We start from the raw sequence: 27,480 nt of genomic DNA, 5'->3' as shown, positions 1-27,480 counted from the left end.
ATGGACTTCGAGATTCATATGAATACGTTAAAGAGGCAGTGGTCGCTCGATCTGACTATATTTGTACATACTTTAATACACTGCCCTTGAGACTGATATAAAATACGTCCGACCTTTGAAGTATCTTTATGACTATATGTTTAGGTCAGGTGAAGAAGACAACAAATGCACCCACGTTCTGTAGCCTGATCTGGCAATTGTCCAAATATTTTATTTTTCAAAGTTTCAATTTTCTATATCTAAACTTCTTGTAAAACAGTGGATAACAAACTACACGCCCAACTCCTCGTACATGTGGGAGTGTTGATTGATGATTGTAGTTTATTTATTTTTAATAAATATTTAAATTTAAATTGTTAGTTATATGTATAGTAACTATTTATTATTACATTATACATGTTCTCGTATGCTATCCTTTTATATCACATCCAACCAAAATAGATATAACTTGCATCCCTACCTGTCATCCATCGAACGAGGACCTCGCGGGGAATCTCGACGGAGAAAGCGGAGCAGGATCCCAACCTCCGGGAAGATTTGCGCGACCTGGATCGAGGCTGGCCGGAGCATGCGACGTCGTCCGTCACGGGGAGGTGCGGTCTGGACTCCCGCCGGCCATCTCTGACGACCGGCGCCACCGCTCTGCCGGCGTGCATCCAATCTCTTTCTAGGCTGGGCTTGTGGGTGTGCTACTGGGCCAAAACAAACTACATGGGACGGAGCCCACTAAAAATCAGCGTCCAACGCAGTTGGTCTGGGCCCATATAGGCAGTGCGACGGACCCACTGCCTCGTGCTTTTTCTTTCCCCTCCCACACGGACGGGGGTTTTGGTTGATTCCGCTTCTGGAGTTCCGCCTCCTGCTGCTCCTGCTTGGTGGCGGTGGCGGTGGCGAGGCGGCGAGCGGCGGCTCGATTCGGGATAAGCCACGCCATCTCCGTCGCGGGAGTTTGAGACGACAGCGGAGAAGGTAGGGTTTGTGTCCCCGATCGAATCCCCCATTCCGATTTTGGTTTTCCACTTTTCCCCCAAGTAGAGGTAGTGGATGAAACGCGAATGCGTGCGGGTGTTGAGCCCGCCTCCGTTTTGATCCCCGTTCATCTGCGAGACTTGCTAACTTGCTGTGTGCGCGCGCGAGCAGCGCGTGGGTGGTTGCGCTTGTTCGTGTGCGTGCGGCTGCGCGCTCGTTGTTATGCGTCCGTGCGTGTACTTGAGCTTGTCCGCGGGCGTGTGCTTCTGCACCCGTGTGCCTGGGTTGTCTCATTTCCTGCTGCCTCCGGATGTGATGTTCTCAGGGTTTGCCATCCGATTTGGCTGCGATGATTTTTTTTTCTACATTGCAGATAGACGTGGTATCCCATGGTGTTAGCGGCATCTTCCCTTGCAGTTTCTGAACAATTGTTTACAGCAATTTCTTACTTATTATGTTTCATTTTATATCACAGCAAGTGGGTCATACAATTTCTGGACTCAGGGTCTTGTTGTTTAGGTTGTTGATCATGCAGTGTTCCTCGCTGTAGGGCTCTTGTACAAGGAATACAGGTAGCCATGGCCACCCAAGAAGAAGCTGAGGTCACTGAATCATCGCCATCTAGTGATCCACCTATCACTATTGGGTTGGCCGTGAGTAGCTCCAAGTCCAGCAAGTATGCAGTGAAATGGGCTCTGAAAAACTTTGGTGCCAGAGAGAGGACAAGGTTCATGCTCATTCATGTCCGGCAAATGGTCACACTTGTCCCAACCCAGTGTAAGTAAACATTCTTCAATTCCCATATGCACATTCACTTGCAGTTGCAAATCTTATTGGTACTATAATTTTGCTTGGTATTTTGTAGTGGGCAACTATGTTCCTGTTGATCAAGTGAGGGATGACATTGCCAGTGCATACGAAAAGGAAGTTGAATGTGAGGCCCAAAATATGCTCCTTATGTACAAGAACATGTGCAATGGAAAGGTCTGAGGCTGCTACACAAGACAGCATTTCTTGTTCTTTATGAAATTTTATATTCTCAAGTGCACACTCAAACTGAATAAAAAGAATGAGATAAATAAAATAACTCGAATGGGTAAGAATAATTGGGCGCACCATTTGAATTAATTAATCGTGTTCAGTATGGTTTTTTCAAGCATTTCGGATAAATTTATCGAAACAGGAAAGAGCTTCAGCCAGCAATAATACTTCGAATTTTTGAACAACCTGCTTTACATATGTGATACCTTGGTATTCAGGTTGAAGCAGAAGTATTGGTTGTCAAGGGTGATGATGTGGCGGAAACTATTTCTGGTGTTGTCTCAGCATGCCAAATCCACAAGCTTGTTGTTGGTGTCTCTTCTAAGGGGAACTTTATGAGGTACTCAAAACTGCTCCGTAATAACTGATTATGAACTATACATGAAAAAGGTGCTAATTCGATGAAAATGGCTTAGGAAATCCAAGGGCACTAGGACATCCTCTCGAATATGCAAGAGTGTTCCAAGCTTTTGTATGGTGTATTCTGTTTCAAAAGGTGGCTTGTCCACGGTTTATTCTCCTGGATCAGAAGGTGACAACAGTTCTGAGATATTCCAGGTCAATGAGAGTTCTAACAGCGAGCTTTATTCAGATGATAAGTCATCAGTATCAGGTAAAGTCTCTGGAAATTTCCGATGTGTTGCCAGGATAGCATGATAAAGGACTCCAACTTGATTTATTTGCTCTATTTTACCGACCAGAGTAGTTGTGCGGACTTTCCTTGTACTCGTGAAGCTGATATAGAAAGCATGTTTGCTACATTTGTACTCGTGAAGTTTGGAGCACCTAATTTCCTTTTTGTGATCTAAATGGTGTACTGTTGGCCCTTTGGATATCAATGAGAAAGGAATGGAGATCATTTGGTTCAGCACAAACCGGTCCAAGAAATTTATCCTTTTCATCCCATGCAGATATTACACCTTCCAGAATTTCCCGACCCAACTTGCCTGGGGGAAATCTGGACAATTCCTCCTCTGCAGATCATAATCGGCCACGCTCTTTACAAGAATATCTCACTGGAAGTGCTTTGACATCTATTGTTGATAAAGATCAAAGTGGCAGTCCTTGTGGTACTGATCAGATCACTGAATCTAGTAACTTGCCGATCTCAGACAAAAGTCCAACTGTGAGCAGAGCACTACAGGAATTGATGCGCTCAGAGGACAAGGTTAGTCATGCAGTTTTCTTCAAATTTCTCATCTTACTGCATTATGAGGTTGAATTATCGTTCATGAGAATCCATGTCAGACCTCTATATCTCCTCCAATTAGTTGTCTGTACTAAAGCAGATCCGCAATCACATATTGCAACATGTGCGCTACTTACCCTTTCTTCTTGCTTCCTAAATTGACCTCTGTAATTTCCTGTAATTTGAAAAATATAGCACTTCTGTTGCATCACTTATCTGATATTCTGATCTCTTAATACTTAACTAGGCAAGCACTCCTTGTGCTGGTCATATTTCTGCACCTACTAATTTGCCTGTCTTGGACAAAGATTCAAGCGTAAAGAGTGCACTGCAGGAGTTGATGCTTTCGGAAGACAAGGTTAGTCGCACAATCATCTTCACACTGCACCTTTTAGTGATCTACTTATATATGAGGCTGAATGTACATGAGAATCGGTTTGAGATATCTATGTTGTCTGTACTAAAGCTGCTGTGCAATCACATTTTGCCAACATTTGTACAGTATTTACCTTATTTCTACAAGCTTTTTGTCTTCTCAAATGTTTGCAATTTCCTTTAATTCATCAGATTTAACACTTGAATGACTTCATGTATCTAATCTATTCAAATTTCTTAACTAGGCAAACACTCCTTGTGCTACCAATAAAATATCTGGATCTAGTAACTTGCCCACCACTGACAAAGCTACAACCGTAAGCAATGCTCTGCAGGAATTGATGCTTTCAGAGGACAAGGTTGGTCATGCAATATTCTTCAGAATCCTTTATATTTTTGGTCTCGAAAATTGACTTGTAGTTTCTTGTGGTTCGATAAAAAATTGCACTTGGTTTAATCATTTATCTGATCTATTTAAACTTCTTTACTAGGCAAGTTAGGTCAGGTTTTGCTAATATATTTCTGAGCTTCCATAGTTCATTTTTCCCAACACAGGATAATGCCAATTTTGAGCGTGAAAAGCTCAGGATTAAACTAGGACATATGCAAGGAGTGTGCAAACTCGTTCATGATGAGTCTACCAGCGCTTCTCAGCAAGTAGGTTTAGAGGCAGTGTTCTTCAATAGCAGCTATTACTTTCCAAATTCACATCATCTTACATGTCTTCAACTTATGTTAGATGATTGACTTAATTCAAAAACGTGCTCAAGAGGAAGCTCGGCTGGTGGAGGTCCACTCCAGGATCAACACTGCCATTGAGGCAGCACGTAAAGAGAGGGAGCAGCGGTACGCTGTAGAGGCGCAAGCCAGGCATGTGAAGGAACTTGCAAAGGAAGAGGCATTGAAAAAACAGTATTTTCAGCTTAGGGCGTCAAGGGAGGCTGATAATATACAAAAGCTGGAGAAACTTCTTGAATTTGGAGGCAAGTCGCACATAATTTTTACATGGGAAGAGATGGAGTCTGCTACATCATCATTTTCAGAGGCACTTGGATCAGGAGCTAACGGCACAGTGTACAAGGGCAAAATCCACCAAACAACCGTGGCCATAAAAGTACTCAAATCTGATGACAGCCGCATTACCAAACATTTCGAACGGGAGGTATTTCCTGCATCATTACGATGTTTAAGTGCCAATATCATAATGGTATCAGCAACTAAATGTCTGTACTAACATTAAAAATTAAAGATAAGGTCTGCAAATATACTCCTATGCTAGAACCCAACATGCTACTATGCTAGGTCATTGTGCTGTATTGAAATTACAATCAAGTCCATGAATATGCAAACCAGATGCCTTGTTCTTATCTCATGTTGGTTCATGTTATCTCTATGAAATTCTTATAGGATGCACTCTCTTGTGCAGCTTGAGGTTTTGGGTAAGACCCGTCATCGCCATTTGTTGCTACTGCTAGGTGCCTGTCTGGATAGAGCCTGCTTGGTGTATGAGTACATGGAGAATGGCAGCCTTGAGGATCGGTTACAGTGCAAAGGAGGCACATCCCCACTCCCATGGTACCACCGTTTTCGTATTGCTTGGGAAATAGCATTGGCACTTATCTACCTACACAGCTCGAAACCAAAGCCAATTATCCACCGTGACCTCAAGCCTGCAAATATACTCCTTGACAGCAATTTCACTAGCAAAATTGGTGATGCAGGCATTGCAACTTTGCTTCCTTTAAGGGATGCCTCATCAACACACACAATTCGCAAGGACACAGATCTAGTTGGTACACTGTTTTACATGGACCCAGAGTATCAAAGGTCAGGTCAAGTTTCAGCAAAATCTGATGTATACGCCTTGGGCATGGTGTTCTTGCAGCTGCTGACTGCAAAATCACCAATGGGGCTAGCAGACACTGTTGAGAGAGCAGTGGCACAGCGTCGCCTTGTTGACATCCTGGACCAGCGTGCAGGAAAATGGCCTGTAAAAGCAGCATATGAACTAGCTCAGCTTGGGCTAAGTTGTTTGGAAATGCGAAGCAAGGATCGACCTGACCTGAAGTCTAATGTTCTTGTAGTTTTAGAGCGGCTGAACAATATTGCCACAACTGCATGTGACTCAGTGCAGCAAGTCCCAACTGCACCACCAAGCCATTTTGTCTGCCCTATACTCAAGGTATTTGTTGCATTGCATCATTTCTATCATACCTAATTGCATCAAGGACATGTTTAGACATCTAGTTTGTTATGTTCATGAAAGGCCGCTCAACCATTTTAAATTTTGAAGAATATTATAGTGTTTCTGATTGAAAATTGAAACTAAGTTGATGTATTCTAGAATTTGAAGAATGTTATGGTGTACCTGATGCAAAGTTAAACTATAGTGAGACTTACAGCCAGTCCGATATTAAGTTACTAGTTTGCTGACTCCATTTTACTTGAATGATGTGCCGTGAAACTTTGTATGTTTTTTGCTCTGCAGAGGGTAATGCAGGATCCATGCATTGCATCTGATGGGTACTCATATGAGCGGGTTGCTATTGAGATGTGGCTACATGAGAATGATGTGTCTCCGTTGACAAAGACACGGCTTCCTGACAAGAACTTGGTGCCCAATCATGCTCTGCTATGCGCGATTAATAGTTGGAAGGGAGAAGCAGGAGCTGGTGGGCTCACTGACTGAACTTAACTACCCATGGATACTGCACTAGAAGGCTAGAAGCTAATGCTGTACAGGTTTGTCTTGGTAACCTCCATATACTGTAGATACTGTGGCGGCGTGGGCTCTCTGTAAGTAGCAGTTTTGCAGCATCTCCTCGATGATACCTAGGATAAATTTTGAAGGTTACCTCTTCTTCAGACCAAATTATAGTTCTTAATCTGCCGAGTATCACATGGATCTTTACCGGATTTTGTTAGGGGGAATTCTAGTAACGCTATATTCCAATTTCTCCAGGGTTGGTTCATATACCTCTGAAAAGTAGTGAAAATTCCCCACGATACTGTCTCTTGTATTACTTTTGCAATGGCTGAGATTAGAGATTCCCAGCTTGTCTGGCTCTGGGTCTGCTGTCTGGTACCAGTAAGATGCACACAGTTTTGTTCTGGATTAGTGCTGCAATTTTTTCCCGAAATTACGGTAATTGTGGTTCTTAATGCTGAGATTATTATTGAGCAGATAGTTCAGAAATGACAAAGTAACATGCATGTGTGATCCGTGAAGGGCGCGTTTAGGGGTCATTTGTTTGACTGATGGATCCTGATCGAGTTTGTCTTTGTGGTGGTCATCTCACCGGAGGAATGTAGGTGCAGACGTGCAGTTTTCTTCTTGGGCCTGTTGATGCCATTCTGTATAGCCCAATAAATGCAGTAGCTTAGACATCACCTGACCCACATTGCAGTTGTGTTGTTTTTGGGCCGGCAGCGTGTTTCCGGTGGCTGGTGCTACCATACAATAAATGCAGTAGCAAGAGATCATCAAATCCCAGAATCCTAAATTAACGTACTGACATACACTATGGGTGTTTTGTACTCCTGACTAAACTTTAGCATCTAAAATTTAGCAATTTTTAGCAACAAATTTGCCAAGCATCCTTGCTAAACTTTGCTAAACTATGGTTACTAAACTTTAGCCCTTTAGCAACTTTTTGGTTGCTAAATCTTGCTAAACTTGAAGTTGGACACCCTTTACCCCTCATTATTGCTTGTCTGATGCGCACCATTCCCCCATCGCACCCTCCCGTCGCACCCATTACCATTGCCGCCATCGCACCCATTACCATCGCCGCCGCCACCGTCGCACCCACCCATCCACACGTCCTCCGCACCAGGTGCTGTCGGCCGCTCCCCTTCCTCCGCGCCGGGCGCCGGCGGACCTCCGCGACGGTCGCTGGCGGCGCTGAGCGCCGGTGGCCTGCGCTACCAGCTGATGTCATATGCTGTCGCTAAGCAGGCCTCCTCACTCGCGTGGCCTCTCGACGCCGGCGCCATCCCTGCCACCGGCTAACTATGTGCACCGGATCTGGCCGTCGGCAACGCTTGCGGCGGCAGCGACCTGATTCACTCCGTGATCGGCGATTTGGAATGGAGGACGGCGGAGCAACATAGCGGCTGCGATTTGGACAGAGGCCGGTGGAGGAGCAACGGCCGACGTTGACCTGGGGCTGGAGGAGAGCAGGGAAGCAGCGGCACTGCTGCCGCGAGAGGAGAGGAGCGGTGCAGGGTGAGGTGAAGAGGTAAGGGGGTGGAGAAGAGGGAGGGGTAGCAATGATTAGAGGCAAACAGATCATTGTTCAACATAATAAATGATGTTTAGCTTATAGAACCAAACTAAAGTTTAGCAACTTTTAGCCTCTAAAGTTTAAAAGTATCCAAACAGCATAGAGCTAGATTCGTAATCATATCTATAAATAAAAAATGATTGCGCACGGTCAGCGCGCGGTTGCCACGTGCACGTGCGTGCTGCGTGCGAGGTTGGACTTGGACCTAAGGGCTGTCGCCGTGCCCCCTATCCTCGCCGGGGCGACGTAACGGGGCGTCCACGTCGCCCCAGCCTAGCTGACCAGTCGAGCCTAACTGATTGGATTCGTCCGTCCGTCAGATCTATCATTACTCGATCATATTCACGCATGGAATGCGCGCGATCGAATAATAATGCGCGCGCGTACGTGGCGGCGCGGGGCGCTGCATGCAGAGCAGCGGCGCGCGACGTCCGCGCGAGACGTGGCCCCTGCCGGCGGCGTAGTCGCTCGAGCGAGAAGCTGGTAACACACACATGCAGCGTATCTAGATTCTGGAACGCGTTGATGTGATCCACATCTCGGCTTCTTTATTCCGCTCGCGAGATGATCTGTGGCGACGGACGGGTCTACACTACGCGTGTACACCTGTGTGCTGCCGACTGCCGTGGATGGTACGTATGTACTGTACTGCAGGTCCTAATCTAGCAGAATTATGCGTGAAGGTGGATCCTCCAAGTCGTAGCGCGTGTGGGCGGCAAGTGGTAGCTAGCTAGGGTGGTGGTTGTTGCGCCGATCCTGATCAGACCAACACGTAGCCGCATGCACGCATGGCATCTGAACCCTGGAGGCGGCATGGATGGATGGATGATCCGATTCCGATCCACCAAACCACATTATTGGGACGTACAGGGTGCATGCACGAATCAGTTCATCACTTTCCGGCACAAAAACAGATAATGATTTCCAAAAAAATTCCTTAGATGACAAAGGACTTTTCATTTGAACACGTATATCTGGATATACTATATCTTTGTTGGACCGTACCTAAGGGCAGACAGCGACAAAGCGGAGCATAATCCGGGGGGGCACACATGAGCGTATCCCTGCGACTAAACCCTCGCGGCCGGACGCACGGTGCACGTGTCGTTTTGCGCGATTCGTCGCTTCGCTCGCCCAATTGCCGGTGGCCGCGCTCGGGGGCATGGTGATCATCAATTCATCACCAGGCGGGAGCCAATAATTGGCGCGAGGGATACACGGGTCACACACATGCAGCGTCGTCCTTGATGCGTGGTGATGTGTGTGCTGGACTCACTACAGTGGCAATGGCAGCGCAACCACTCTGATGCCTGCGATGCATGTGAGCACGGCCTACTGAATGAGGCCGTTGTGATCTCGTGTTCCCCAACGATTCTAGTAAGGTTCCACTCCACAACTTCAATAAAAATTCCAGCAAAACACCCCAGCTCCAAAACTTCATGGAGCTGCTGACTCTATGGAGCTAAAGTTCAAATGAGGGTGGAGTTTTGGCGCATATCTTTTGCAACTCCAAAACCACCCTTTTTGAACCTTCTTGTGGAGTTGGTGGGTAATTACCAACCAATGCCACTGGTTAAAAAAACAATTCGTTCTTTTCCTCCTGAGACTCCCTCCGCGCCCCATCTCTCCTCCCGCACCTGTTTCCTCACGCGTGCAACTCCTCTGCGCCGGAGCACCGGCGGTGCTCGGTTTCCCTCGCCGCCACCCACACCGGCGCCCGCTATCGAGCCTGGCCGCCGGAGCCCCTCCCAGCCACCTAACCCCACCGACCGCCTAGCCCCTCCCGGCCACCTAGCCCCGCCGACCGCCGCCGGCCGCCCGAGCCCCGCCGACCGCCTGAGCCCCGCCACTGTCAACAGCGCCCCGCCCCCGTAAACAACCGCCTGGCCGCCGTCAACAGTGCCCCACCACCGTCAACAGGTTATTTTTTTTTCCAGTTTTCCGCCCAACCCCCGTGGTACGCGTCGCACCGCGCCTTGCCCCGGAGCGAGTCCGCCAGCAACACCAGGCGGTAGTAGGTGTCGTCGTTGGTCTTGCCCAGGCGGCACAGTGGAGAAGTAGGCGCGCGTACGAGCGGCGCGCGGTGCTGCGTCTGGCCAACACCCTCCAGTCGCATCCCGTCCGGGCGGTGGTGGACGTGCGCTTCGTCCTCTACGCCATCGACAAGGAGGAGGATCGCATTCTGGTGTCCCTAGAGATCATCGCGCCGTCGATAAGGAGGATTCCAGAACTGAGGAAGAAGAAGATGGGGATAGAGAGGATGACAAGTGGGGCCTGAATTGGGGGGTGACAATGGCAATCCACACTGAAATCGGTCTTTTTTTGAGTTGAGAGCACTCTTTTGGCCAAACACCCCATCTAGACCGCTCCAACTCCACCTGAAGCTAGCTCTACCTAAAGTTATGGCCCTGTTTGGCACGGCTCCACTCCTAAACTCCAGCAACTCCATCAAAAAATTCAGCCAAACACCCCAACTCCAAAACTCCATGGAGTTGCCAACTCCATGGAGCTGTAGTGCAAATGGAGGTGGAGTTTTGGAGCACCTCTTTTGCTACTCCAGAAACATCTCTTTTGAACCTCCTCGTGGAGTTGGTGGGTAATTACCCACCAATGCCACTGGTTACACAAAAAAACGTTTCATTCTATTCTCCCTTCTATTCTCCTGAGCCCCACTCGCCGCCAGAGCCCCCCCCCCCCCCCCCCCCCCGTGGCCGGCCGGCCCCGCCGCCCGGCGACGCCCGTCGCCCGTCTATTCTCCCGAGCCCCACTCGCCGCCAGAGCTCCGCCCGTCGCCGCCCACCCCGCTGCCCGTGGAGGGTCTCCCGTGTGCGGCACAGTGCAGTGGAAAAAGGGGAAAAAGAAGATAGGATAGAGAGGATGACAAGTGGGGCCTTAATTGGGGGGCAACAACGGCAATCCACACTGAAATCGATCTTTTTTGGAGCTAAGAGCACCCATCTAGCCAAACACCCTATTTTTGTTCTGGAGTTTTGGAGCGGAGCTGGCTCCATGTGGAGTTCTGGAGTGGAGCAGCTCCACCCAGAGTTGGAGCCATGCCAAACAGGGCCTATGAGTGGAGCAGTTCCACCCAGAGTTGAAATCATACCAAACAGGACTTAAAAAAGACTACAAAATTAACGAGGCCGTTATGATCTTTTTTCACAACGATTCTAAGGACTTCAAAATCTACGCAGCCTGAAATTATTTAAACGTGATTAGATTTATGTCACTTATGTACCTTGACATATTTTTTTAACTTTTGCTTTTTGGATAAACGCGTACGTGAGAAAAAAAATTACGGTTCAGGATATTTCGGCTGGTAGGATTCAGATCAGATTATATTCCAAAACGACGTGATCATTAATTTATCTTATATTATATTATTTATGATTATAAATTTATAATTATTGAAGCAATTCAAGTTTACAACATAAAAATAAATATTTATTGGTTAAAGATAGCCAAGTTTGAATCTTTATGTGCACTGGGATAAACCGAGGGAGTATCTTGAAGGGAAAAAAGAAAACATAGTAAAGCGGAGGAGAGAAAACCTAAAAGCCGCTGATCCCATCATCATCATCTGCGAGTTGAGTTGGATGAGGCGAGGAATGTCAATGATTGGGGATGGTGGGCGCTGTCGGGGTCGCGCGGGGCAGGCAGGCGCGCGTGGGGGCCGAGGGGCTCTCCCTCTCGGTGCGCTCCGACGTGGCGCGCGGCGGGGCCGGCGAGGCGGGCGCGTCCACGTGACCCCGGCCCCGGTCTCCCTCCCTCTTTCCCGCCCCGCTCCACGTGATGCTGTCTGCCTCGGTGGCTCTCGGCCTATCCACCTAGGAGTAGTAGTCTACTAGACGTAGCACCAGCTCTGGCTCGTAGAATCTGGTTGCGTGCGGCTCGAGCTCATCCGGCGCTCGACTAGTCGGCTCATGCATCATGCTCTCTCGGCTCGGCTTTGCCCGTCGGAGAACCTTGGAGTGGAATGATCAAGCCTGCACGCATGGCCGCTTGCTCCTTTTTTTATTTTGACCCCTTTCTGTTCGTGAAAGAAAGGGGGAAAATACTCCTACCAGCGAGGGAAGGCCAGCAATCATCAAGCGTGGGCCGTGCCGACTGCGGAGGGAGACCCAATCATGAACTCATTCCGGTTCATGATTGAGGCGATGATGATGATGATGATAGGGGGCTAGGGGCAAGGCAACAGGCCCCGTCTACGGTCAGCACAGTAAAAAAGGTGAAAAGAAAAGGCACATCCGCAACAGGCGATCACAGGCCCTGCTGTGCTGGTGCCGCGCCGCTGCCGGGATAAACTGGCCGCGGGGTCCCGCGCCTTCCCCGGCCAGGCATCCCATCACACTGCTGCACATCGGCACCGGCCATCCGGCCATGGGGGCGTTGAAAGGAAGCAGCAGCAGCAGCGTGGCGTGGGTGGGGGCAGCTAGGGCGGGGCGGGGCAGACAATCGGGGGAGGGGGGTGCGCTGGTGCCGGTTGGGCGGCAGGGGACAGCGTGATGGCCGACGAGGCCGCGCGGCGTCGGCATGCGTCCGGGGCTCCGGACACGGGCGTCCACCGGGGCACACCTAATAATTGCCCCACGACTCGCGGCCCAATCACGTCCATGCCGTGTCCGTGCGTGCGTGCGTCTCCTGCCCTCACCAATTCCATCGCATTCATGTCACCGCGCCCGCCGCGACATCAACACCCCCCCCCCCCCCCCCCCCCCCCCCCCCGCCCCTCACTCCCGTGACAGCGCGACTCACTTCACGGCGACACTGCGGCACAAAATTCATTCACCTCTTTCTTTTCTTTGGATGGAGAAGGGCAAATACGAGTTGCTCTTTCGCTGCAGCCTCCAAGTGAGCAATGAAAAAAAAAACATGGGAACTTTTGTGGAAAGAAAAGAGGAGAGCGTGCGACGCACCGAGGTCGAAAGAATTCCAGATGGCAGCAGCGCCGGGATCCTGGCGGCACCGGTGACCCGGTCGCACGCGATGCCCGGGCCCGTACGGTTGCGGAGCTCCCCCCGCCCCGCGTGCAGGACTCGGCCGCGCCGAACGCCATCGCGGCGGCATCCGTGGTGATACCCCGAACCGGGGACAAGTCAAAAGAGGCGCCACCGCGCGCGGCGTGCCTCTGGACCCCCACAGCCACGGCCACGGCCAGGCTCTCAGCTGATGATTGGGCTGCGCCGGCGAGGGTGACGCGCCTGCCAACACCTCATCATCACAGCAATATACGAGCACTTCACCTCGTCTTCGTTTTCTTTTCCCTTCCCTCACTCCGACTATTATGATATTTTGACCTTTACTCCACCCCACAAAAATATCACTTTTGATTTACGGCATCATCACTCCACTAATGATCTCTCTCATTCTCTCTCCTGTGCTCTTTAAAAGCAACGCCCTCTCTACCCCCCCTCCCTCCTCATTGCCACACACCACACCGACGGCGATTGATCCATCCACCGTCTCTCTCTCTGCAAAGACTGCAAGCACCACCCGGTTTCCCGGGGAAGGGAACCCAAGTTCCGAGTAGACATCGATGGAGATGGCGGTTAATGCGAGGGATCGGGAGCAGCACGGCCACGGCGGTCTCGGGCTCGGGCTCAGCCTCAGCCTGAGCATCGCCACCGCGGCACCGCCGCCGCAGCAGCAGCGAGCCATCAGCGTCGCGCCCATCTCCTCCCACCCCGCGCCGCCGGTGCCGCCGCAGCCGCAGTGGTGGAACGGCGGCGCCGGTCTCTTCTTCTCTCCCTCCTCCGGTGAGCACCGCACTGCTATTTTTGGAGCAGATAACAACACATGCATGCGTCGTGTCTCCGATCCAGCGACACCGGTTGAGTGGCGTTTATGGTTCTGATCGAGTTTTTGACTGAGATCGGGCGTGCATGCATGCAGGGATGGTGGATCGATCTATGGAGAGGAAGCTGCAGCAGCAGCCGGCAGTGGCGGCGGCGTGCCACGGCCACGAGATGCCGTTCCTGCGGGGGATCGACGTGAACCGGGCGCCGGCCGCCGGGGAGAGCCGGAGGGGCTGCTGCAGCGAGGACGAGGAGCCCGCCGCGTCGTCTCCCAACAGCACGCTGTCCAGCCTCAGCGGGAAGCGGCCCGCGGCGACGAGGAGCGGGGACCTAGAGGGCGACCACACCCCGAGGGCCGGCGGCGCCAGCGACGACGAGGACAGTGGCGCCGGCGGCGGGTCCCGCAAGAAGCTCCGCCTGTCCAAGGACCAGGCCGCCGTCCTCGAGGAGAGCTTCAAGGAGCACAACACCCTCAACCCCGTACGTACTCTCCCCGTAAGTGCAATTATAGGATAGATTAGCGGTGGCGTGCAATTATAGGATGGATTAGCGGTGGCCCGAAAAGATTCTGATATCTCCGTTCGATTGGTAACGTGCAGCAAATTTTGGCATATAAATTAAATCTGATCATTTAATTTGGTAGGTAGTTGAATCTATTTTCTAGAATTGCACTCTTTTGTAACACTCATGCGGTAAGTTTTAGCATACACATCATTTAATTAGGTAGGTAGTTAGATCTATTTTCTAGGAATGCAACGATGCAAATTTTTTTTCAAAAGTTAGGATTGCATTTTTACGGGACGGAAGGAGTACCATGCAATCACTCTCGGCTCCTGATCATTTTCAGAATTCCAACACCGATTAATCTTCAACTCTCGAGACGTCGCGAAAATCTCAAAAAATCTAACGGACTTTTCTTGTATCGTCTCTTTCTCAGAAGCAGAAGGCGGCGCTGGCGAAGCAGCTGAACCTGAAGCCGCGCCAGGTCGAGGTCTGGTTCCAGAACCGCAGAGCCAGGTAAATAGCCCAATAGTTAAAGCCCCATAATTATTATTAACCTGATAATTCCATCTCTTTAACCATCCCATTCATTCATGGCTATTGGCTAACCAACCGATGATCAAATTGAGCAGGACGAAGCTGAAGCAGACGGAGGTGGACTGCGAGTTCCTGAAGCGCTGCTGCGAGACGCTGACGGAGGAGAACCGGCGGCTGCAGCGGGAGGTGGCGGAGCTGCGCGCGCTCAAGCTCGTCGCGCCGCACCAGTACGCGCGCATGCCGCCGCCCACCACGCTCACCATGTGCCCCTCCTGCGAGCGCCTCGCCACCGCCGACGAGGCCGGCCGCGCGGCCCGTCCCGCCGCGCCCACGGGGCCCTGGGGCCCCGTCCCCGTGCGCCCCGTGTTCGTCGACGGCATGATCATCGACGCAGACGCGCGCCCCGAACACCCCAACAGCGGTGGACCGGTGGTTGTAGAAAAAAAAAGTTGGTAGTTTTGGTTAGTCATCACTACTAGTAATACTAATATGGCATGCGATGTGCTTGCTAATTACTATAGGGTTGGATTTGCCTTATACCCACAGTTTAGCTTTTAGTCCTATAATCTTTTTTTTTGGCACTGTTTTATTTGCTCAAAGTAGACAATGTTCTGTTTCTTGTACTCAAGTGATGCAAATGGTTTTAGTACTTTGCGGATGTACGTGCTCATGTGCTTTTGTTTAATCTCTGTGTCTACTTGGGTACCATACCATCCCTCTCGAGGCGAGTGAGACCTCTGCCTATGATGTCGGTTGTTGATGTGTTTTGCTTGTTCAAACTCGGAGCACATTGCTTAAAGATGGCTTTCCGGTTCCACAACATCTCAGAAATTCCAACCTCTACGCAATCATTGGATTAGAGCAATGATTATGTTCTAAAAAATCGTCAAGAGGGATTATCAGTCAGCTAGTATTTTTTTTCCCCATTGTGTTGCATTAAAGTCTGAAGTTTCTGATGTTGATGTTGGAGTCCGATGAGGAAATTTCCCTGCTTTTCCTCGCCGTGTTCTTATCGTTGAAGCATTCTTGACAAGTAGCCGCTCGCCCGCTCCAACCCAACAAGAACGGAGGTGAAAGCGTGAAAGGTTGGTGCCATCCACCAGACCACGAGATGCGAAGAAAAACAGCGCGAATTCCCCTGGTTGTCACCGCTCGCACGCACGCAGCGCGGCAGAATTCACGTGCCGCTGAATAACCAGGCAGGCAAGGAAAGCAGTCGGGTGGCGCCGTCTGAAATGGGCCGGCAGGATACGTTTTCAGCGACGAACTTCTTCCGGTCAGTTTCAGCGAGCCGAGTATATTCTCCAATAAGAATGCATTTAGTTCATGGATAAAATACCTCATACAATGTATTGTTTCGTCTTTGTTGTTTCTAGGGTTACATGCAAGATATAAGTATTTTGGAAACCGTGTAAGCATGCTTTCATCCCCATTACTCCCTCCGTATAGGAAAAGAAAGTCGTTTTGGACAAGGTTTAGGTCAAACATTGGGAATATAAATCATGAATAACTTTTAAGTTGTTGAGTTTGGAAATGTGAAAGCCATATAAATAGATTTGTCTTGAAAAATACTTTCATAAAAATATACATATATCATTTTTATAAAAATAAGGAGTCAAAGTAATGCTTTGGAGACCGTGTCGCTGTCCAAAACGACTTCCTTTTCCTATACGGAGGGAGTATATTAAACTAATTTCTTCTCTTACCTCATAAATAGAGTATCATATCATTATAATTACCTACATAGCATCTCATTTGCTATACTCGAAACTGTTATTGAGAATGGCCTAAACCCACCCCCTCCCCGTGCGCGGAGGCACTAAGACAAGGCGCCCCCCTGCACACGCGTATCCACCACTCACCCGCCCCCACCTTGTCCTGCTGCCCGCCGTGCCCTAATCATTTGCCATTTCCAGACAGAGATGCGTGTCAGTGATCATGCATTGTTTAAGATAATGGGATGAGGCCGTGACCGTGAGTGAGAGAGACGAAGACGATCGGTGTTGACCCGGGGAGCCCACGCGGACTGCCTCAGCTTAAACCCCGGGAGCCAGAGCTGCATCCAAGCCAAGCTGACGGTGGGGAGCTGGCGTCTGGGTTCTGATTAGAAAACGCTGGCCCCGGGACACCTTGCTCCCCTGCCTGCCTGCTTTTGCGGCCACTCCACTGAACCTTTTCCCGCGTTGAAGGTTTCTAAGCTGAATAGGTAGGTAATCATGGTAGTTTAGTGCTAGTTCAATTGTCCTGTGCAAGTCCTTTGTATGGTCATTGTGTTGCCTGCACAAAGCTCCTGGTTAGAAAGGCTGTGGAGTGGTGGTTACTGCTAAATGCCTAATCATTGTACTACTACTGCTACTGCGTTGGGGACCCGTCTGCATTTTTTTTTTCATTTGCTCATTTCTCCCTTTTCCTTCTCAGACCTTTTCTGGAGCAGAGGAAAATGTGGACAGAGACAGACACAACAGAGATAGAGTGTTGCTGCAATTGTTCAGCATAATCCACATCATTGTTCAGTTTTGCAGTGGACCCGGCAGTGGCTGTGTGCTGTGGGCCTGTGGTTCTGATCCTGATCCTGTGCCGCAACTACTATTACAAGTCAAATCTGTTTGAAGATTCATTCTGTCTTGCATGTGGCCGGATTCGGTGCGATACTCAGAGCAGTGCTCACGCTGCACATCGATGGAAACTGAACACTTGTAGCAAACTGGAAAGCTTTCTTATTTGTAAATAGCTTGTCATGGTTCATTGGCCCCAGTTTCTCGTCAGGGATATTCGGTAGTTGGTTTCGACGCTTCGCCACCACACCTCCTTTTTGACTCCAGGAAATTCAGACTGAACTCTTCTGCCCGGACTATATCCTGGTTCACTGATTCAGATTAAACTGAACGAACACGGTCCAAATTCTGGGCTGAAGTTGCTGTATCCAGGACAGTTTCTAGAGCTCTGAAGATGTGTTCGCACTTCGCAGCCCTGACTGAGAAGTTGAATTGCTGACATCTGCGAAGAACCGAGACCATCTGAATGCAGGGAAACAACAGTAAGGACTTTCATCATTAAAGTTTGGGTTAGCACATCGCCAGAGCGGGCTGGTCGGCCGTCGCATGTTCCGTGGGTATTGACCGGAGAGGCTTCATGGCCACAGAAGGCTAGGCCACATCATATTTCTCTTGGCCGTCGTCACCTCTTCGGCTCTTCCGCGTCTTCGTTGGCGGCGTCTGACTAGAAACAGCTACTGAATTCACGTTTTACAGTCATGAATTGTGTCATATGCACGTTTTACACTACTTACATATGATGTGGTTGCTGTAGCAATGAACTCTATCATAGTCCCATAAAAGATGTTAACAGTCAAAATTTAGCATTGGAGATCACACCAGATCAAACCACGCCTTTTTTTTTAAGTAGAGGGACTGATGGAGTATTACATACTGAGCCTAAACTTGCTCTTCTAATTTCTCCCGTCTCTCCCTTTTCTTCCACAGGCCTTTTCTGTGTAGGCAATACGCAATAGGCAGAAAGAGGCAAATAACAGATGGTGACGGCACATTACAACTGCTGTAATTGTTCTGTTCACTTTATCTTAATTCATTGCTAATCTCTTTACCCGTCTGTGTCATGGCCAAATATGGTTGATTTTATTCATCTTATATCCTTCTTCCTCAATTGTTCAGTGAAAGTTCAGAGTCATTGTTGTTCGGCAAGGCATCAGGCCAGACCTGCACTCCGGTGTGGGAGGAGACAGGAGAGGAGCAGGGAACATGATCTTCTCAGAAATGAAAATGACTACTTGATCAGCTAAATCTACAGTTCAGGTTTCTTTCTGTAGCATAGTCGAGTTTGGAAATCCACGTGCATCTAGAAATAGAACAGGTCAATTTATTCCGAATTTTTACAACACATAAAGTAACCTGCATCTGCCTGAACCTTTAACCAGCTACCAACTGCATTTCACTAAGGAAGAACGCATGTTTGGCCATTTCAAGTTTCAACTACTGAGTTGCGAGTCATGACGCCCTTTTGGGGCCATCAACAGGAGAAGAAGGATCTGCAGTCTTAAGGACAGCACAGTCGCTCTCTGAGCTCGTCGGGGTACACAAATCAATGACAGGCGTCTTCTCCATCTCCTCCTTCACCTTGAAGGTTCTCCCATCATCACAAAGCCTCGGGCCAGAATTGCACGGTCTTCCTCCACCATGAAGCGGGCTGCTGGGGGTCTGAACTGCCGTTTTCTCCACAGCAACACCACTTTTTTCACCGGTTTTCTGGCGTGCGCTCCTTGCTTCGGACGTACCCCCATCGACACAGGCCAACGTTCGCTTTTTAAGATTTGCGTGATCATCAGTGCGCCCATTCCCTGTCTCTTGATTGCCCTTTGGAGTGTCTGAATCATGTCCTGAACCTTCGCCTGTCCCTTTTTCAGATTTGGCCGCTCCATCTCCAGGCTCAGTTCTAACACGTTTCTGCTTGCTGCTATTGAGCTCGTCTTGTTCCCAGTCAGGATCATCCTCAGAGTCGTCGTCCCTGCTACTTCCATCCACGGAACTTTGATCCTCGTACTCGTCAGCCGATGTGTCTTCCGTATCCTCGGTTGGCAGCTCAGAACTATCTTCTGGGAGCACGTCTTCCTCATCTCGGCTGGCATTCTCCTCCACATTGTTAACATTGTTATTTTCTACAAGGGCAGGACTACGATCCCTGGTGACTTCTCCGCAGGTGACTTCGAGTGCAGAGACCTCATGCATGAACTTTGAGAGAGCATTTGTGATACTTGCACAAAGCTTGCCTACTGCATTGCTTAAAACCTCTTTCTTCTGCAGGCCAAAACATGTGCCAAAACACAAACTCAATACAGAGCTCCAAGAAAATGATGATGCGGTTACATGTAGCTACAAGAAGACACCTGTGCATTGTACCCAGCCGCGACATTTGCTGACACAAAATTTGCTATTTCTGGGACGCCTCCCAGGATGGCAGATGCGCCTGATGCACCCCTAGAGCTGATGCTATCAGGAGCTCTCTTCTTCAACTGCACGTAATGTTCGAAGCAAATGCAGAGTAGGATCATAACTTCATAACAGATAGAAATACACTGCCATTTCAGATGAAGACTGGTATAGAAAAACTTACAAGGCATTTTCCAAAGGAGCCATTGTCCTTCATGTCCATCTCAAGGACTTTGTTTACAAGCTTCTTGTTCCATGCAGAAATCCGCGGTGTTCCATGGGGAATTTGCATGTCACGGGTATCAAGTGAATCCAGATATAGAATCTACAGCAAAATTGGTAAAACTGTATCAGAGATGAGAAATGGATTTTTTTCCCAAGAACAATTGTTGCAAAGAATGCTCACCACAAGGTAGAAAAGGCAGCCTGGTACACTGTTCTTTCCCTTTCGGGCAAATGCACGGACAGACTTCCTGAGTTGCTCCACAACAAACTTGCACCAATTCAGCTCCCTGATCGACTTGATATCCACCAACGGCGGGAAGCACCGGGGGCTGATTCTTAGACTAGTAGTCGGGCAGAGGAAGCTTGAGATCACAAGCACCATGAACGTCCGGAGGAAATGCTCGTCTGCGGACTTCATCTGCTTGAGGGAATTTTCTATGCTACTGACGGTAGGCCAGTACTTTCCTGAAGCATCCAACTTGTCGGACATGAAGGCCATGGCATCCTCATCCAATCCATACTTGACATCGCCCCCGCCGTTCGGGATGCCCAGCACCCTATGCACGCTGTCGCTGGTGACCGGGATCCTTCCCCGGCCCTTGATCACTAGCTCGCAGTAGTCGGTGTCGAATCGCCGGAGGAGCCAACCGCAGAACCCCAAAGGGAATGTCGGGCAGCCGATCTTCAGGAGGCCTCCGAAGCCGGCATCCTCAATCATTTTGCGCTGATCCGGAGTGAGGTGAGGGTACAGCCTCACGATTCTGATGGGTGATGCACGGTTCCGTGGCTCCTGCATGCATGCCAATGTGTCACTGAATTCATATGTACTAACTGACAAGAAAGGATAAAATGCTGTGCAGGTGATTGGGAAAACACAGTTAAGGGTTTTCATCACCTTGTCGGCCTGTGCATTGCGGTTGCTTGACCTGCATTTCCTTTTGAAACCAGCCCTGCCCATCTCCGTCTCCCTCTTCAGAACTGTGATTGCAGCAACAAGTGACCTGAAATCTGCTTGTCACAACTTGTCCTGGACTCGAGATCTAGCCTAAAACAAAGAAATGAAACTCTTTAACTATTCCACCCACACAACGACCGATCAATGTAACGTGAAAAGAACATAAAGAGATTCAGTAACCTTAATGCTTTGATGGTGGGATATCAGGGCCTGATGCCTTCCGTTGCTTCTTCCTCATCAAAGCAAAATCTCCCTGAAGGCAAACACACAAACTGAGATACTCTATATGTGCAGTTCCTAATACATCAGTACCCCAACTTCCAACGAGAAATGGCTGTAAGCATTCACTTGTGAATGACTGAGGCCGGATTTTCCTTAATCTAAAACTTCCAATGAGAAAACCACCACGGAATGCGTTTCCGATCAAATCAGTAGGCAGGGAAAGCATACCGGAATCCTGCAGGGGAGTATTTGAGGAGAAAGGATACAGGGGAGGACGGCGCCGACGAAGATCGGACTCGGAGAGACTGGCAGAGGATCTCCAGGCGGCGATGGACTGAGTGAGTGAGGGGAAGGGATGACCACATTGCAGTCCACGGCGTGTACAGCAGCCTAGGTGTTCGCGCCATCGTGGCAGTTGATCAGTCCCGTGTCCCCTCGCACCTGGTGAGCCGGCACTACGTGCCAGGCACCAGTTGTCACTCATTTGGACGTTACTCTCGCGGCCCTCATCGCCGAAGAATCTTGCCTTAGCAGCTATTTGGTTCCACCAACTAAAATTTAGTCATTATCACATCGGATATTTAGATATTAGTAGTATTAAATATAGACTAATTACAAAATCAATTGCACAGACGGAGGCTAATTCGCGAGACGAATCTATTAAGCCTAATTAATTCATGATTAGTGCATATTTACTTCAAATCATGGACTAATTAGACTTAATAGATTTATCTTGTGAATTAGCATCCATCTATGCAATTGGTTTTGTAATTAGCTCATATTTAGTCCTCCTAATTAGTATCTAAGCATTCGATGTGACACGGACTAAACTTTAGTTCGTGGAACCAAACACCTCCTGATTCCTGTTCGATACAGTGGTAATCCAGCTGATGCATAGCATAGCAGCATCGTTAGCCAAACGGAGAAACCAGCCAAGCTAATCATCCTCCTCCTTAACAAAGTTCTATACTCGTTGGGCGAGTGATCGCCGGTGACGGCGAGGCAGTAGTGAACCGGGCGATGGACATTACACGGGGAGGATCAGCCGCTCAGGTTCCCGGCGAGCCTTTGTTTTATTTTTTTTTTCGGTCAGCCCATAGGAGTTCCGGCCCAACCAGGCGTAAAGGCCACTCTGGGCCCAACCGAAGACAAATCAAATCGTGCAGTAACTTCAGGAATAAAATCCAAAGAAAATCACAAGTCTTTTGGTTTCCATTAGACGTACCTCGTAGTGGCAAACAGGAGGACATGACCTTCCGAAAATTAGAAGAAAAATCAGCGATGTGGAGAATAAGGTTGCGTCTGCATTGGCCTGCAGAAAGGCAATGGGTGGGTGGGTGGCTGGGTGAATCCGACTCGTCCCATCAGCTGCTGATGCAGTGGCGCCGACTGACTTTTCCGTTTTCTGCAACCTGTTAAATTATCCTACCATCAGATTGTTCGCGTTGATCGGACGCCATCTACTCCAGCAACCACACCGCCGTCCCGCCGCTAATGGCCCTGCGCGCGTAATCACTAGCAAACTGAACCTCTGCTGTGCTCTCTGCTCCCTCGGAATCACACTGCCTATTAGCCTATACACCATTTCCATTGAGCAAGAAGATCGCTACTCCACACTCGAACGTGTGTTGGTGACACGAACTGATTCTCAGCTTATGGGCATGCTTAGGTGATTAATCCCTCTGCTGTTTCTTTAAGCCGCTGGGATAAGCTTGTGTCGGCTCTAATCGCGCCCGCTTTGCTTTAGCTTTTGGTAGTTTATTAGTTAGCTGCATGCTTACGCTTTAGGTTCAGGATTCGCTGACCAGCGTCGGACGTGGCACACATCTGATTCCGATGCGATAAGGGACTCAAAAGTTGGCAGCCTTATTTTTTTTAAAAAAAAAACTAGGCAACTAGAAACTTTCAGCAGCAAGGTTTTGTTAAGTGATATCTGAATCTCAATGTGTTTTCAGAGTTCAGTAGTCGGTCGACACTCTGCTGACAAAATTGAATCCAGTTTACCAGATGGATAAAAAGGAGTCGCACTTGTTCAACGACCATTGGTTGCATGGATCAGTGCATGAAGTACAAGGTGAAGCAAGCACACTAGGATTTCGATTCTCTCTTGCAACACACCGTATTCAACAACGAAACGAACCTTCAGAGTCGGCGTGCGTGAGACTTGGGCAAACGGGCATAATTCCCATGTTCTTTTTCTGAACACAAGTAATTCTTAGGTTCAAACCATGGGAAAGGAGGAGCAGACCGGTGGCCCGACCAGGCAAAAGGAGGAAGCACGGCCGCATGGGCATCCCATTCCCGTGCTCAACTCGGCGAGATCAACGGGGCCAGCAAAAGTGCGCGCGTGGGGGCGAGGAGCGGGGGGTTTTCTGATCGGCGGCATCGATCGATCCATACATGCGATCCCACATGCATGGTGCGACATGAGCGGGGAAAGCTCTGTAGCTAGCGTACGCGACCCAAAAGCAGAGAGAGGGAGAGGGAGAGGGAGGGGGAGGGGGAATCCACATCACGTCGTATCGTGTATGTATGCGACCATTCTGATCTGGAGCCGCGTCCACCATATCCGCTGTTCCCGCCTCCCGGCCCGTGGCTCAGTTCTACTGATGTGATCACTACCAGCGCAGTGGCCAGCCACCAACACCAATGTGCTGGGCGTGCATGCTTTACGTATTGGCCTTCTCTTTTCTTTTTAAATAAAACATGCACGGTGACCTGTGGAGTAGAGATCTTATCCAATTAGAATGCTCACGCTCGCCATGGGCCTGGTACTCAAGCAAGAGCAGCTTCAGTGAAGAGACTGTGCCCTAATGGATGATAAGCACCATATATATCCCTTGAGCTAGACATCTTACTCTGACTATCTCGATCGATTAGCATCCCCAACTTGTTGTCACGGCCTATATGAACATGGGCCTTACTGTTACCAGCTGGTCCAAAACACCAGGCCCTTTCTAATTTCTGATTGGAATGAAAGAGAAATGGTTTTCAGCGAACTCTGCCACTTGGTCCCTCAGCCGTCGTAATCTACTTTTTCAGTTGTGCAAGCACGTCGTCAGGGATTCATCATCAGCCAGGTAACACATGGAGGTGGGCGGTACCACTTAACCACTGGATCATTTACCATCTACTACTCCAGCCACTTATTCGTTCGCGTAACATCCACGAACAATTTTGAATGGAAGCGCCGGTAGATAGATTATTCTCGTGTGGCATCAGAATTTCAGAAGACGACACCAGCAGCTTCACCATCACGCTTGACATCCACGCATATGCATGCAGGCATGCAGCTCCCTAGTCCAGTAGTAGTCCTACCTCGGAGTCTATATCTATCCCCCCTTTCTCCCCGCCTTCAAATTCCTCCCTTCCCCGCTAAGCAATTCTTCCATCTCCCCCCTTCTCAACAGAACAAGCAAAAAAGATACCACGACCACGCCCAGCCCGATCCATACACGGTGACAGCAGCATCAGTACGCAGCATCAGTGGGCGAAAAGCCAGCGAGCGAGCGAGAGAGGGAGGGAGGAATTGGATACATCGCTGATAAAAGCGGAGCTCAACTTTATTTGGCGCGAGGGAGCAGAGCATCGACCGCCGCACACGCCGGGCACCACCGCGACGAAGAGCCAGGGGGAGTAAAGCGAGGCGATCGCGCGGCGGCAAAGAGAAAAGCTTAAAAGAGCGCGTCGTCACGGCGTGCGCCTCTCTCTCCTTCCCCCTTTTTTTTCTCTCTCCCTTGATCCAATCGATGGCAGCGCAGCAGCAGGCCGCCTCGGTGCTGCAGAGCTTCCCGTTCAGGGCGGCCGTGCTCGCGCTCTGCGTCGCGCTGCTGCCGCTCCTCCCGGCGGCGCCCGAGGCCGGGGCGGGGGGAGCCGGCCAGGCGTTCCTCGCGAAGGCCTGCGAGCTGCTGCACCTGCTGTTCGTCGGGATCGCCGTCTCGTACGGCCTATTCAGCCGCAAGAACAGCGCCGACGATGGGCGCGCGGGGTTCGCCGCCGCGGAGAAGGATGCTGCAGCGGGGCCGGAGGCGGCCAAGGCGGACGCGCGGTACGCGTGGCGGATGTTCAGGGACTCGATCGCGCCGTTCGACGACGACGATGAAGACGAGGAGCTGCCGGACAGTCCACCCGGCGGCGGTGGCGGCGGCGGCGGCGGCAGAGAGAAGATGAGGTCTTGGAGCGCGCTGCACCGGCCCAAGGACCCCGTGGTCGTCGTGTCCAACGGCGGCGGCGGGCGGAGTGGGCACGCGCAGGCGCCGCTGTCGCTGCCCGTCCGGGCGCTGAAGCCGCAGCCGGCGCAGGACGCCAGCGCGGGCGGCGGTGGCGAGACGCCGCGCGCGCGTCCGCGCCGGGGCTCTCAGGACCCTGCGGCGAGCGGCGGAGAGACCGTGCTGCCTTCGCCGATCCCGTGGAGGTCGCGGTCCGGGAGGCTCGACGCGGGGCGGCCCGCGTCGCCGAGTCCCTCGCCGTCTCCCAGGAGGCTCTCCCCGGCGTCGTCCTTGGCTAGGGAAACGCTAGCCAAGGCCAGCGAGGAGGAATACTACGCCAAGCGGAGGAGCCCGTACAGGTCTTCTTCCTCCATCTCCTCGCCACCGCCGGCACCGCCTCCGCCTCCGCCGCCGTTCCTTGTCCATGGTTACCACCCGGCGGTAGAGCGCCGGACGGCGGTGGCGAAGAGCTTCAAGGAGGAGTTGCAGGACCACAGCATGAGAGGCCGAGGGGAAGACCACTACTCGCCCGACACGAGCATCTTCAGCAACTCTGCTTACAATAGCAACAACAACTCCTCGATGGCAAAGCCAAGAAACTCTTTCGACGGCGGCGGCGGCGGCTCCTCCTCCTCGGCTTCAGTTGGCAAGTCGGTGAGAACGATCAGGGCAAGGGAGCCCGCACCATTCCAAGGTCAAAGCCAAGAACTGCCTGACGACGCCGGCAATGACCGTGACGCGCTGGGCGTGCACGGATTAGAGGAGTCGTATGGTTACAGAGCCTACCAGTCCATTCCCAGGTTCCAGTACGAGAGATCAGTGAGCGATCCGATCTTGGGCGGGGTGGCAGTCTCCTCGGACGACACCGAGAGCAGCGACGACGACGACGACGTCGGCGGGTGCTCGACGAGGACCAACTCGCCGAGGGAGTCGACGCCGGAGGTAGACGAGAACGAGGTGGACAAGAAGGCGGAGGAATTCATCGCCAGGTTCAGGGAGCAGATCAGGCGGCAGAGAATCGAGTCCATAAAGAAGTCCGCGGGGCCGCGCGGCGTCAAGCGCCACGGCAAGTAGAGCTCGCTGGCTGATGATGGCCGTTTGTTTTCGTTTTAGTTATACGTAGCTGGATCGTCCAGATTTCATAGATAAAAGGATGCTAGCGGCATATGATAGTTGCCTGGAACCACTTGTAAACATTCACGTAGGGGATGAATGGGGGTGTTCATGCAAGTCATGATTGTATTTTCTGGCCAAGATATCGATCGACTTCGGCAACCAATTTCTTGGTGGCTGGCGGATCAGGCATTTGTTTTTGCCTCAAGCGACCTAAAACACTATTCCCTCCGTTCCAAATTATAGATCGTTTTGACGATTTATACACTTTATTATGCACTTAGATATACTATATGTCTGGATGCATAATAATATCTATGAAGCTAAAACATCCTATAATTTGTTTCAAACAAAGAGAGTAACTTTTGCAATTGATCTGGTAGTAACAAGAGAATATACCATCTCAAATTAGCTGATGAACAAGTTGTCAACCGATGCGCTTTCACAGGCTAGTTTAGGATTAATACTCTTTGTCATTTCTAGTATTTCAACATCAAGATGTTGAGTTTATGTGTTGCTTTAACAATTTTTTTGGACAAAAAATGTTGATATCCAAATTACTGAAATATATGTTTGAAGAATTGTTGAATAAAGTATGTTACGTTATTGAGTACAATAAGGGAATGCAACCGCAAATATATATTAAAAAAGAAGCCAATAAAATCTGAAACAAAAATTATAGAAAAATAGAAAAAAAAAAGGTAACTTGGGTCTTAATGTGGATTACTGGGCCGTATTGGGCCAGAAGCGTTGCTTCTGTCGGATTGTCTGAGGGGGCTAGTAATTTCAGATGGAAGATGGCAGAATAGAACAGTGGATGTTTCGGCTTTCAAAAAACTGATAGGGTGCAGTAGGTAATGCAATATGTTACCACTGCGTGTTATTCTCTTCGTTCTAAACTTCTAATGGGCTCTGCTGTCCATTTCTATCCCACTTCGTAGCCTTCACCAATGTGATCCATTATGCCTTTATCTGTTCTTTTTTTGTTGCCGATGGTTTTGCTGTTACGGGGCATCTCACATTTTGTTGATTGCACAAGGGAGTATAAGATGGTGATCAAAGCATGAAATCGAGTGCGGGGCATCTCACACACATTCCTTTTGTTGATTGCACAATGTTAT

At 50.0% G+C, this 27,480-nt stretch overlaps 4 protein-coding genes across 10 annotated transcripts; 3 read left to right on the top strand and 1 right to left on the bottom strand.

Annotated features, from left to right (window-relative positions):
* The first annotated feature begins 568 nt into the window (after positions 1-568).
* LOC117836056 (U-box domain-containing protein 35) lies at positions 569-6,757 on the top strand. The gene is made up of 12 exons (XM_034715417.2): positions 569-969; positions 1,520-1,746; positions 1,835-1,953; positions 2,229-2,350; positions 2,427-2,623; positions 2,922-3,178; positions 3,447-3,557; positions 3,820-3,933; positions 4,130-4,231; positions 4,314-4,736; positions 5,001-5,756; positions 6,063-6,757. Exons 2-12 carry the CDS (start codon positions 1,548-1,550, stop codon positions 6,261-6,263), a joined length of 2,601 nt encoding a protein of 866 aa, XP_034571308.1. The 5' UTR covers positions 569-969; positions 1,520-1,547; the 3' UTR covers positions 6,264-6,757.
* A 6,285-nt stretch (positions 6,758-13,042) lies between these two features.
* Positions 13,043-15,378, top strand: LOC117836319 (homeobox-leucine zipper protein HAT4). Of its 2 annotated transcripts, none has more exons than XM_034715723.2 (4): positions 13,043-13,616; positions 13,753-14,150; positions 14,593-14,672; positions 14,789-15,378. In XM_034715723.2, the coding sequence occupies exons 1-4, from the start codon at positions 13,397-13,399 to the stop codon at positions 15,147-15,149; spliced, it is 1,059 nt and encodes a 352-aa protein (XP_034571614.1). In that variant the 5' UTR covers positions 13,043-13,396; the 3' UTR covers positions 15,150-15,378. The 2 variants fall into 2 exon arrangements, with proteins under 2 accessions (XP_034571614.1, XP_034571615.1); XM_034715724.2 differs by having other exon boundaries at positions 13,048-13,616; positions 13,753-14,135.
* Positions 15,379-18,439: 3,061 nt separating this feature from the next.
* LOC117836044 (uncharacterized) lies at positions 18,440-21,522 on the bottom strand. Of its 6 annotated transcripts, none has more exons than XM_034715402.2 (7): positions 21,267-21,522; positions 20,997-21,069; positions 20,757-20,862; positions 20,043-20,651; positions 19,821-19,961; positions 19,594-19,719; positions 18,440-19,504 (listed from the first exon to the last, which is right to left on the bottom strand). In XM_034715402.2, exons 3-7 carry the CDS (start codon positions 20,817-20,819, stop codon positions 18,698-18,700), a joined length of 1,746 nt encoding a protein of 581 aa, XP_034571293.1. In that variant the 5' UTR covers positions 20,820-20,862; positions 20,997-21,069; positions 21,267-21,522; the 3' UTR covers positions 18,440-18,697. The 6 variants fall into 6 exon arrangements, with proteins under 6 accessions (XP_034571293.1, XP_034571291.1, XP_034571289.1 ...); XM_034715400.2 differs by having other exon boundaries at positions 20,757-20,901; positions 21,267-21,520; XM_034715398.2 differs by having other exon boundaries at positions 20,757-20,906; positions 21,267-21,518.
* Positions 21,523-24,001: 2,479 nt separating this feature from the next.
* Positions 24,002-26,551, top strand: LOC117835024 (uncharacterized). The gene has a single exon (XM_034714371.2). It carries the CDS (start codon positions 24,788-24,790, stop codon positions 26,318-26,320), a length of 1,533 nt encoding a protein of 510 aa, XP_034570262.1. The 5' UTR covers positions 24,002-24,787; the 3' UTR covers positions 26,321-26,551.
* Positions 26,552-27,480: the final 929 nt, after the last annotated feature.

This window comes from Setaria viridis, chromosome 9, assembly GCF_005286985.2.
Source record: "Setaria viridis chromosome 9, Setaria_viridis_v4.0, whole genome shotgun sequence".
Lineage (NCBI taxonomy): Eukaryota > Viridiplantae > Streptophyta > Magnoliopsida > Poales > Poaceae > Setaria > Setaria viridis.
This window is presented reverse-complemented; position numbering and strand designations above follow the sequence as displayed.